This window comes from Gobio gobio (assembly GCF_949357685.1).
Source record: "Gobio gobio genome assembly, chromosome: 17".
Classification (NCBI taxonomy): domain Eukaryota; kingdom Metazoa; phylum Chordata; class Actinopteri; order Cypriniformes; family Gobionidae; genus Gobio; species Gobio gobio.
The window spans coordinates 52,039,146-52,050,511 of NC_137110.1; the positions used below are offsets into that span (position 1 = coordinate 52,039,146).

An 11,366-nucleotide genomic window follows, 5' to 3' on the forward strand; every position below is an offset into this window, starting at 1 on the left:
TAGATGCACTTTTATGACGGATAGATGCAGTTTTATGACGGATAGATGCACTTTTATGATGGATGGATGCACTTTTATGACGGATAGATGCAGTTTTATGATGGATAGATGCACTTTTATGATGGATGGATGCACTTTTATGACGGATAGATGCACTTTTATGATGGATAGATGCAGTTTTATGATGGATAGATGCACTTTTATGATGGATAGATGCAGTTTAATGACGGATAGATGCACTTTTATGACGGATAGATGCAGTTTTATGACGGATAGATGCACTTTTATGATGGATGGATGCACTTTTATGATGGATAGATGCAGTTTAATGACGGATAGATGCACTTTTATGACGGATAGATGCAGTTTTATGACGGATAGATGCACTTTTATGATGGATGGATGCACTTTTATGATGGATGGATGCACTTTTATGATGGATGGATGCAGTTTTATGACGGATAGATGCACTTTTATGATGGATGGATGCACTTTTATGACAGATAGATGCTCTTTTATGATGGATAGATGCAGTTTAATGACGGATAGATGCTCTTTTATGACGGATAGATGCAGTTTTATGACAGATAGATGCTCTTTTATGACGGATAGATGCAGTTTTATGACAGATAGATGCACTTTTATGATGGATGGATGCACTTTTATGACGGATGGATGCACTTTTATGATGGACGGATGCACTTTTATGATGGATGGATGCACTTTTATGACGGATGGATGCAGTTTTATGATGGATGGATGCACTTTTATGACGGATAGATGCAGTTTTATGATGATAGATGCAGTTTTATGATGGATGGATGCACTTTTATGACGGATGGATGCAGTTTTATGATGGATGGATGCACTTTTATGATGGATGGATGCACTTTTATGATGGATGGATGCACTTTTATGACGGATGGATGCACTTTTATGACGGATGGATGCACTTTTATGATGGACGGATGCACTTTTATGATGGATGGATGCACTTTTATGACGGATGGATGCAGTTTTATGATGGATGGATGCACTTTTATGATGGATGGATGCACTTTTATGATGGATGGATGCACTTTTATGATGGATGGATGCACTTTTATGATGGATGGATGCACTTATATGACGGATGGATGCAGTTTTATGATGGATGGATGCACTTTTATGATGGATGGATGCACTTTTATGATGGATGGATGCACTTTTATGACGGATGGATGCACTTTTATGATGGATGGATGCACTTATATGACGGATGGATGCAGTTTTATGATGGATGGATGCACTTTTATGATGGACGGATGCACTTTTATGATGATAGATGCACTTATATGACGGATGGATGCACTTTTATGATGGACGGATGCACTTTTATGACGGATAGATGCACTTTTATGATGGATAGATGCACTTTTATGATGGATAGATGCACTTATATGACGGCTGGATGCACTTTTATGATGGATGGATGCACTTTTATGATGGATGGATGCACTTTTATGATGGATAGAAGCACTTTTATGATGGACGGATGCACTTTTATGATGGATAGATGCACTTTTATGATGGATGGATGCACTTTTATGACGGATAGATGCACTTTTATGATGGACGGATGCACTTTTATGATGGATGGATGGATGGATGCACTTTTATGATGGATGGATGCACTTTTATGATGGATAGAAGCACTTTTATGATGGATGGATGCACTTTTATGATGGATGGATGCACTTTTATGATGGATAGAAGCACTTTTATGATGGATAGATGCACTTTTATGATGGATAGAAGCACTTTTATGATGGATAGAAGCACTTTTATGATGGATAGAAGCACTTTTATGATGGATAGAAGCACTTTTATGATGGATAGATGCACTTTTATGATGGATAGAAGCACTTTTATGATGGATAGAAGCACTTTTATGATGGATAGATGCACTTTTATGATGGACGGATGCACTTTTATGATGGATAGATGCACTTTTATGATGGATAGATGCACTTTTATGATGGATAGAAGCACTTTTATGATGGATGGATGCACTTTTATGATGGATAGAAGCACTTTTATGATGGATGGATGCACTTTTATGATGGATAGAAGCACTTTTATGATGGACGGATGCACTTTTATGATGGATAGATGCACTTTTATGATGGATAGATGCACTTTTATGATGGATAGAAGCACTTTTATGATGGATAGATGCACTTTTATGATGGATAGATGCACTTTTATGATGGACGGATGCACTTTTATGATGGATAGATGCACTTTTATGATGGATAGATGCACTTTTATGATGGATAGATGCACTTTTATGATGGATAGAAGCACTTTTATGATGGATAGAAGCACTTTTATGATGGATAGATGCACTTTTATGATGGATAGAAGCACTTTTATGATGGATAGAAGCACTTTTATGATGGATAGATGCACTTTTATGATGGACGGATGCACTTTTATGATGGATAGATGCACTTTTATGATGGATAGATGCACTTTTATGATGGATAGAAGCACTTTTATGATGGATGGATGCACTTTTATGATGGATAGAAGCACTTTTATGATGGATGGATGCACTTTTATGATGGATAGAAGCACTTTTATGATGGACGGATGCACTTTTATGATGGATAGATGCACTTTTATGATGGATAGATGCACTTTTATGATGGATAGAAGCACTTTTATGATGGATAGATGCACTTTTATGATGGATAGATGCACTTTTATGATGGATAGAAGCACTTTTATGATGGATGGATGCACTTTTATGATGGATAGAAGCACTTTTATGATGGATGGATGCACTTTTATGATGGATGGATGCACTTTTATGATGGATGGATGCACTTTTATGATGGATAGAAGCACTTTTATGATGGATGGATGCACTTTTATGATGGATGGATGCAGTTTTATGATGGATGGATGCACTTTATAACTCATATTTTAACTCATATTTCATAAAGTAAAATGACATAGTGCATTTCGTTATATCTTTCATAACATAGTTCAGAATCATCTTTAAACAAAGTTTGTTTTAAAAAAAAATCCTGAAACCTTAAAATTGATTGGTGAATTAAAAATAAATCGCATTGTTTTTGCCTATACATGCAATTTCATGGTGTCAACTTCAGAGGACATATGAATAAAATATAATTTTTCAAAAATGTTTTTTTTTCTCATTTGTTTCTTATGCTCTAAACAATGTAATGACATGAAAAAATACTTTATTTCCTGGGTCCTGGGAGGATATGGTTCTGCCTCCAGCTAAGCTCCGCCCACAAAAAACATCACAGTGTTTACTAACTGAAAAAGGGCCAATAGAAATACACCGGCCTCGCCTAATGTAACGCTGACTGTGTTTGAGTGTCACACACACTCCAATCATGGGGTCATTTCATTTCTGTGTGAACTGTCCCTTTAACCGCAGTTATTGAAATAATGTCAAAAAGCAACAAATACATAAACGGCTTCTTTTGATGTGAGTGTGAAACATCTGCTCATCATAACACTGTCATACAAAAATACTCAATCCAGGAATGCGATCTGTGCTCATAAATCACTTCATCTCCGAAATACAATAAATAATCTCTAGAACAGTGGCTCTATGCACATATACAAATAAATACTGTACAGGACGTCCAGAAAAACACACGTCTAACCTGAATGACATCATTTCCTTCCTCGTTTCGGAAGTTCAGAGGCGGTTCATTGGACGCCTGGGGATGAACTGCACTCCATCAGCCAATCAGACGCTTGGGATCTGGACGCTCTTTGAATCTAGTGAGTGTTGAGGAGTGGGCGGGGCTACGGGAGCGGCTCTGGAACCTCATTGGCCGATCGAGCTGGACAGACAGAGAACATGCCGGATCATATGAAATAAATAATAACCCATAATCCGCTAAGGGCCCTTCATAGGGAGCATCACGAGCAGGATCACGTCTATGGAAACGTCTCTAGGGGTGATTGCATTAATCAGGCCTCCGTCAGCCAATCAGACGCCGGCGATCGGACGGATCTACGAGACGCAGCAGCAGCTCTGACTCTTGGGATCCTCGTCTTCGATTGGCTGCTTGAATCTCAGCAGGGGCGGGTCTCCGCTGGCCGGCGTGAAGTATACTGTGCTCCCATTGGACGACACCAGCGGCATGCGCGGGTCCTCGGGATTGGCTGTGGTGGAGCCGTTGCCCAGGTGACCGTTGAGGAGGGGGTGTGGGAGGAGCTTGGCGGCCGAGCGCTGCTTTTTGAGTTCGGACAGTGTCTTAGGCTTGGGCTCGTCGGGGGTGGGCTCGGGGTCGTGAGGGTCAGGGGTCACGGGGTCACCGGAGATGCAGCCGTTCTTCAGGATCCCCGGCGCTCCAGAGCCGTCCTCAGGCTGCGTCTACACACACACAGGAAGTCACAGCATTAGCATTAGCCCCGCCCTCAAATGTTGATTTGAGGGCGGGGCTAATGATCTCTCAGGAGTCACACTGACATCAACTCGGACAACATCTCAAAACACACTCCTTCAGGACTCACACACACTCCTCAAACACACTCCTTCAGGACTCACACACACTCCTCAAACACACTCCTTCAGGACTCACACACACTCCTCAAACACACTCCTTCAGGACTCGCACACACTCCTCAAACACACTCCTTCAGGACTCACACACACTCCTCAAACACACTCCTTCAGGACTCACACACACTCCTCAAACACACTCCTCAAACACACTCCTTCAGGACTCACACACACTCCTCAAACACACTCCTTCAGGACTCACACACACTCCTCAAACACACTCCTTCAGGACTCACACACACTCCTCAAACACACTCCTTCAGGACTCACACACACTCCTCAAACACACTCCTTCAGGACTCGCACACACTCCTCAAACACACTCCTTCAGGACTCAAACACACTCCTCAAACACACTCCTTCAGGACTCACACACACTCCTCAAACACTCCTTCAGGACTCACACACACTCCTCAAACACACTCCTTCAGGACTCACACACACTCCTCAAACACACTCCTTCAGGACTCACACACACTCCTCAAACACACTCCTTCAGGACTCACACACACTCCTCAAACACACTCCTTCAGGACTCACACACACTCCTCAAACACACTCCTTCAGGACTCGCACACACTCCTCAAACACACTCCTTCAGGACTCACACACACTCCTCAAACACACTCCTTCAGGACTCAAACACACTCCTCAAACACACTCCTTCAGGACTCACACACACTCCTCAAACACTCCTTCAGGACTCACACACACTCCTCAAACACACTCCTTCAGGACTCACACACACTCCTCAAACACACTCCTTCAGGACTCACACACACTCCTCAAACACACTCCTTCAGGACTCACACACACTCCTCAAACACACTCCTTCAGGACTCACACACACTCCTCAAACACACTCCTTCAGGACTCACACACACTCCTCAAACACACTCCTTCAGGACTCACACACACTCCTCAAACACACTCCTCAAACACACTCCTTCAGGACTCACACACACTCCTCAAACACACTCCTTCAGGACTCAAACACACTCCTCAAACACACTCCTTCAGGACTCACACACACTCCTTCAGGACTCAAACACACTCCTCAAACACACTCCTTCAGGACTCAAACACACTCCTCAAACACACTCCTTCAGGACTCACACACACTCCTCAAACACACTCCTTCAGGACTCACACACACTCCTCAAACACACTCCTTCAGGACTCACACACACTCCTCAAACACACTCCTTCAGGACTCACACACACTCCTCAAACACACTCCATCAGGACTCACACACACTCCTTCAGGACTCAAACACACTCCTCAAACACACTCCTTCAGGACTCACACACACTCCTTCAGGACTCACACACACTCCTCAAACACACTCCTTCAGGACTCACACACACTCCTCAAACACACTCCTTCAGGACTCAAACACACTCCTTCAGGACTCACACACACTCCTCAAACACACTCCTTCAGGACTCACACACACTCCTCAAACACACTCCTTCAGGACTCAAACACACTCCTCAAACACACTCCTTCAGGACTCACACACACTCCTCAAACACACTCCTTCAGGACTCACACACACTCCTTCAGGACTCACACACACTCCTTAAACACACTCCTTCAGGACTCACACACACTCCTCAAACACACTCCTTCAGGACTCAAACACACTCCTCAAACACACTCCTTCAGGACTCACACACACTCCTCAAACACACTCCTCAAACACACTCCTTCAGGACTCACACACACTCCTCAAACACACTCCTTCAGGACTCAAACACACTCCTCAAACACACTCCTTCAGGACTCACACACACTCCTTCAGGACTCAAACACACTCCTCAAACACACTCCTTCAGGACTCAAACACACTCCTCAAACACACTCCTTCAGGACTCACACACACTCCTCAAACACACTCCTTCAGGACTCACACACACTCCTCAAACACACTCCTTCAGGACTCACACACACTCCTCAAACACACTCCTTCAGGACTCACACACACTCCTCAAACACACTCCATCAGGACTCACACACACTCCTTCAGGACTCAAACACACTCCTCAAACACACTCCTTCAGGACTCACACACACTCCTTCAGGACTCACACACACTCCTCAAACACACTCCTTCAGGACTCACACACACTCCTCAAACACACTCCTTCAGGACTCAAACACACTCCTCAAACACACTCCTTCAGGACTCACACACACTCCTCAAACACACTCCTTCACAAGTGTGTGTGTATTATGGCTTCTTTAATCTGGAGTGTGTGTGTGTGTGTGTGTGTGTGTGTGTGTGTGCGAGTGTGTGTTTGTTATGGCTTCTTTGTGTGTGCGAGTGTGTGTGTGTTATGGCTTCTTTAATCTGGAGTGTGTGTGTGTGTGTGTGTGCGAGTGTGTTATGGCTTCTTTAATCTGGAGTGTGTGTGTGTGTGTGTGTGTGTGTGTGCGAGTGTGTGTGTGTTATGGCTTCTTTAATCTGGAGTGTGTGTGTGTGTGTGTGTGTGTGTGTGTGTGTGTGTGTGTGTGTGTGTGTGTGTGTGTGTGTGTGTGTGTGCGAGTGTGTGTGTGTTATGGCTTCTTTAATCTGGAGTGTGTGTGTGTGTGTGTGTGTGTGTGTGTGTGTGTGTGAGTGTGTGTGTGTTATGGCTTCTTTAATCTGGAGTGTGTGTGTGTGTGTGTGTGTGTGTGTGTGTGTGTGTGAGTGTGTGTGTGTTATGGCTTCTTTAATCTGGAGTGTGTGTGTGTGTGTGTGTGTGTGTGTGTGTGTGTGAGTGTGTGTGTGTTATGGCTTCTTTAATCTGGAGTGTGTGTGTGTGTGTGTGTGTGTGTGTGTGTGCGAGTGTATGTGTGTTATGGCTTCTTTAATCTGGAGTGTGTGTGTGTGTGTGTGTGTGTGTGTGTGTGTGTGTGTGTGTGTGTGTTATGGCTTCTTTAATCTGGAGTGTGATCCTGAGGGAGCTCTGCTCACTGATTGGCTGTTCTCCTGGTCTGACTCCCGCTCTCTCTCCTCTTCTTCTCTTCCTCCTCTCCACACGATGGCTTCGGTCTGATACTCCTTCCTGCAGAGATTGTGTCTGTCGGACAGACTCGCCCTCCGCACCACTTTCCTACACACACAGGCAAACACGCGTCACAACTCACACACACTCCGGCCTACATAATACTCAGAAATAGAATCAGTGTGTCCCAAATCAGTGTGTGTTGAAAAGAGTATTCCTAAGACACCCGGATGCTGTTTCGACACACACACACACACACACACACACACACACACACACACACACACACACACACACACACACACACACACACACACACACACACACACACACACACACACACACACACACACACACACACACACACACACACACACTCACAGCTGATATTACCCATAACCCATTGGACGAGGATTCGATTAGAACTACAAACAAGTGCTAAAAAGTGTTAAAACTACAAACATGGCGGATGTGCGCGATCTCCATGGCTTTATATGATGAAGGAAAGTCTGACGGGTTTGAGGACTTTAGGAGAGGAAATGACCACATGATTCTCATTAATGGGTGAACTGGCCCTTTAAGAGACGGACCGACTGTTGATTTATTCATACCAAATCTGACAAACTCATGACTTTCTGTATTATACAGTAACAAATAAAAAATAATTAGGCCGGATAGTGTGTGAATTGGAATTTTCAAGAGATGAAATGTTGAAAATATGATTTTAAAAGTCCTCATTATTAGATATAAAGTCAAAAATATGACATGTTAAGTCATAATTATAAGATAAAATGTTGAAAATATGATTTTAAAAGTCCTCAGAAAAAGTCAAAAATATGATTTTAAAAGTCCTCATTATTAGATAAAGTCAAAAATATGACATGTTAAGTCATAATTATAAGATAAAATGTTGAAAAAATGATTTTAAATGTCCTCATTATTAGATAAAAAGTCATAAATATGACATGCTAAGTCATAATTATAAGAAAAAATTTTGAAAATATGATTTTAAATGTCCTCATTTTATTAGATAAAGTCAAAAATATGACATGCTAAGTCATAATTATAAGATAAAATGTTGAAAATATGATTTTAAAAGTCCTCATTATTAGATAAAGTCAAAAATATGACATGCAAATTCATAATTATAAGATAAAATGTTGAAAATATGATTTTAAATGTCCTTATTATTAGATTAAGTCAAAAATATGACATGTTAAGTCATAATTATAAGATAAAATGTTGAAAATATTATTTTAAATATCCTCATTATTAGATAAAAAGTCATAAATATGACATGCAAAGTCATAATTATAAGATAAAATTTTAAAGATAGTCATAAATTCAATTCAAATTTCAAATTTATTTGTATAGCGCTTTTCACAATACACATTGTTTCAAAGCAGCTTTACAGAAAGTGCATTTCATAAATATTTGACATGCTAAGTCATAATTATAAGATAAAATGTTGAAAATATGATTTTATAAGTCCTCATTATTAGATAAAGTCAAAAATATGACATGCTAAGTCATAATTATAAGATAACATGTTGAAAATATGATTTTAAATATCCTCATTTTATTAGATAAAGTCAAAAATATGACATGCTAAGTCATAATTATAAAATAAAATGTTGAAAATATGATTTTAAAAGTCCTCATTATTAGATAAAGTCAAAAATATGACATGCTAAGTCATTGTGAGATGAACAGTTGAAATTAGGACTTTAAAAATTCTGAGATAAAAATTCAAAATTTTGGATTTAAAGTCAAAATTATGACTTAAAAATCGAAATTATGATTAAAAGTCCTAATTATGAGATAAAAAGCTGAAATTAGATTTGAAAAAAGTCTAAATTATGAGCAAAACACACACTAAGAGATTTAAGAGATGAAATCATGCTTGTTATTTTCTTTCAATGCGCGTTTCATTTTTTGATTCACACTTATAATGATAATAATATTGACATTATTCCGACTTTAGGTGGTAGTGTAAGATGGTGAGCCGCGACGCTGATATTCCCGTCTGAGAGCGGAATGAGACGAACTCTAACCAGGGCTTTATAATATTTTCCATATTCAGTGATAATATCTGTCAGAACTTGATCTGAACGAGGATGAATGTGAATGCGTTTCTCATATCGCATCATTGATCCTGTGAGACTGGACTTGAGCTGATGCTGTCACTGAGAGAGTGTGTGTGTGTGTGAGTGTGTGTGTGTGGGCATGTTTTTGTGAAATATCAGGACACAAATGTGTATAATGACATGGGTATTACAAAAAGAGGGTGAAATATGAGGACGTTCCCCATGTCCTCACTTTTCAAAATGCTTATAAATCACAGAATGAGGTTTTTTTCACAGAAAGTGAACTGTGTGTGTGTGTGTGTGTGTGTGTGTGTGTGTGTGTGTGTGTGTGTGATGGGTAGGTTTAGGGGCAGGGGTAGTGTGTGTGTGTGTGTGTGTGTGTGTGTGTGTGTGTGTGTGTGTGTGTGTGTGTGTGTGTGTGTGTGTGTGTGTGTGAGAGAGAGTGTGTGTGTGTGTGTGAGAGAGTGTGTGTGTGTGTGAGAGAGTGTGTGTGTGTGTGTGATGGGTAGGTTTAGGGGCAGGGGCAGTGTGTGTGTGTGTGTGTGTGTGTGTGTGAGAGAGAGAGAGTGTGTGTGTGTGTGTGTGTGTGTGTGTGTGTGTGATGGGTAGGTTTAGGGGCAGGGGCAGTGTGTGTGTGTGTGTGTGTGTGTGTGTGTGTGTGTGTGTGTGTGTGAGAGAGTGTGTGTGTGTGTGTGTGTGTGTGCGTGTCCAGCAGGGGTCAGCATTTACCCGCGGCTGACTGCGCTGCTGGGCTGCTTTAGCTGATGCTGTCACTGAGAGTGTGTGTGTGTGTGTGTGTGTGTGTGTGTGTGTGTGTGTGAGTGTGTGATGGGTAGGTTTAGGGGCAGGGGCAGTGTGTGTGTGTGTGTGTGTGTGTGTGTGTGTGTGATGGGTAGGTTTAGGGGCAGGGGCAGTGTGTGTGTGTGTGTGTGTGTGTGTGTGTGTGTGTGTGTGTGTGTGTGTGTGATGGGTAGGTTTAGGGGCAGGGGCAGTGTGTGAGAGAGTGTGTGTGTGTGTGTGTGTGTGTGTGTGTGTGTGTGTGTGTGTGTGTGTGTGTGTGTGTGTGAGAGAGAGTGTGTGTGAGTGTGTGTGTGTGTGATGGGTAGGTTTAGGGGCAGGGGCAGTGTGTGTGTGTGTGTGTGAGTGTGATGGGTAGGTTTAGGGGCAGGGGCAGTGTGTGTGTGTGTGTGTGTGTGAGAGAGAGAGTGTGTGTGTGTGATGGGTAGGTTTAGGGGCAGGGGCAGTGTGTGTGTGTGTGTGTGTGTGTGTGAGAGAGAGAGAGTGTGTGTGAGTGATGGGTAGGTTTAGGGGCAGGGGTAGTGTGTGTGTGTGTGTGTGTGATGGGTAGGTTTAGGGGCAGGGGCAGTGTGTGTGTGTGTGTGTGTGAGAGAGTGTGTGTGTGTGTGTGTGTGTGTGTGATGGGTAGGGGCAGTGTGTGTGTGTGTGTGTGTGTGTGTGTGTGTGTGAGTGTGTGTGTGTCCAGCAGGGGTCAGCATTTACCCGGGGCTGCCTGCGCTGCTGGGCTGCTTTAGCTGATGCTGTCACTGAGAGTGTGTGTGTGTGTGTGTGTGTGTGTGTGTGTGTGTGTGTGTGTGTGTGTGTGTGTGTGTGTGTGTGTGTGTGTGTGTGTGTGTGTGTGTGTGTGTGAGTGTGTGATGGGTAGGTTTAGGGGCAGGGGTAGTGTGTGTGTGTGT

The 11,366-nt window shown here is 42.4% G+C and overlaps 1 protein-coding gene across 1 annotated transcript in view; it reads right to left on the reverse strand.

The window, feature by feature from the left end:
• Nucleotides 1–3,234: 3,234 nt before the first annotated feature.
• The window catches only part of ppp1r16b (protein phosphatase 1, regulatory subunit 16B), a 93,657-nt gene continuing 85,525 nt past the window's right edge, over nt 3,235–11,366 (reverse strand). Inside the window, exons 9-11 of the mRNA XM_079840057.1 lie at nt 9,554–9,692; nt 7,555–7,693; nt 3,235–4,405 (exon numbers count right to left, since the gene is read on the reverse strand). Coding sequence (XP_079696183.1) covers nt 4,043–4,405; nt 7,555–7,693; nt 9,554–9,692 — 641 coding nt within the window. The 3' untranslated portion in view covers nt 3,235–4,042. The remainder of the gene's footprint in view (nt 4,406–7,554; nt 7,694–9,553; nt 9,693–11,366) is intronic.